Source organism: Antrostomus carolinensis, unplaced genomic scaffold (assembly GCF_000700745.2).
Source record: "Antrostomus carolinensis isolate BGI_N321 unplaced genomic scaffold, ASM70074v2 scaffold23265, whole genome shotgun sequence".
Classification (NCBI taxonomy): domain Eukaryota; kingdom Metazoa; phylum Chordata; class Aves; order Caprimulgiformes; family Caprimulgidae; genus Antrostomus; species Antrostomus carolinensis.
Genome location: NW_010317417.1, coordinates 32615 through 33827, shown reverse-complemented (window position 1 = coordinate 33827; position 1213 = coordinate 32615). Strand labels below are relative to the sequence as shown.

At 48.1% G+C, this 1213-nt stretch overlaps 1 protein-coding gene across 1 annotated transcript in view; it reads right to left on the bottom strand.

The window, feature by feature from the left end:
* LOC104525431 (nuclear receptor corepressor 2-like) overlaps nucleotides 1–1213 on the bottom strand; it is a gene marked incomplete at both ends in the record, with an annotated part of 50628 nt that overhangs the window by 25595 nt on the left and 23820 nt on the right. Inside the window, one exon of the mRNA XM_010168586.1 lies at nucleotides 822–874. Coding sequence (XP_010166888.1) covers nucleotides 822–874 — 53 coding nt within the window. The remainder of the gene's footprint in view (nucleotides 1–821; nucleotides 875–1213) is intronic.

Here is a 1213-nt window from a genome sequence, read left to right as displayed (position 1 = left end):
ACCCCCTTGGCATCAATCAACACGCTGCTGAAAAGCAAAAGATTATTAACTTTTGTTAATAGATTATTAAAGATGATTATCGCCAGCTGACCGAGCCCGTACCAAAATAGACACGCTGCAGGCAGCTCCGAGCAATCATCGGTTCATTCAAGGCAGATAAAAGTTTCAGATCTGGTTTGACTATTTAAATTTCCAACAATAATCACAATTATCGCTATTCTCGTTATCTGTTATATTTCTTCTACGTTCAGGAAGTCACTGTGGTTATTAAATGCAGGTTGATGATTAAATCGTGTATTGAGGTGATAAGTCAAATTAGATGATTGCTAAGTCTCAGTAAGTATCTTGGAAATAACCAGTTGTTATTAGACATTCAAGAGGTGCTTCATGAAAATCTAATTGTAATTGCAACTTTTCATTTTACCTCATCTTCCCCGCATGCAAACACCACACACACACACACTGGCAGCTGATTTCGTACTTCAGTATATGTGACACACAGAAGAAAGCACCTAAGGTGAGTGCTTCCAGGGAAAATACCAAGAGACCAGCCAGGACCCACATTCACCCCCCTCAAGAATATCAAACAGCACCTTCAGCATCCATCTGAAGCTTTAGCTCCCAACTGCTGGGCTCCTGGAGCTGCTCCTAGAGCTGGTTTGTGCTTCAGGCACCCGGAGCAGTGAAACAGCAGCTCTAAAAGCGTGTTCACGATTCCTCAGCAGCTTTCATCGGGGTCTGGGAGCCAGCGAGCATCCCTCCCGCTCCAGCCTAATGCCCAACCTGACATTTAAAAGAGCTTTTTATTGCCATGTACTTACATTTTAATGTTTTCATGGTACTGCCTGGTGTCTGAAGGCTGGTTGTATAATGGCTGAAATAAATAAGAAAAATGAAAGCGTAAATGGTACAGTCTGACATTTAGAAACTTAAACCCATCAGAAGCGCTGCCGCCTCCCGTCTCCCCGAGCGGTGCCAGCCCAGGCGCCTGTCCCTGAGCCCCCCAGCCCACCCCATCGCCCCCAGCCCAGCTCCCCCGCCATACTGGAGGGTGCTGGCTCCCGGCAGGGCCCGAGTCGCGGTGCATCCCGGCTCAGCCCGTGGGAGGGCAGGCAGCGCTCGAGCGAGCTGGCTCAGAACAAGCAATTTGCGACGTAATCCACATAAACACGGCACGGCGGAGCCCGCGGTTGTTATTCACCGGTTGAAAAAC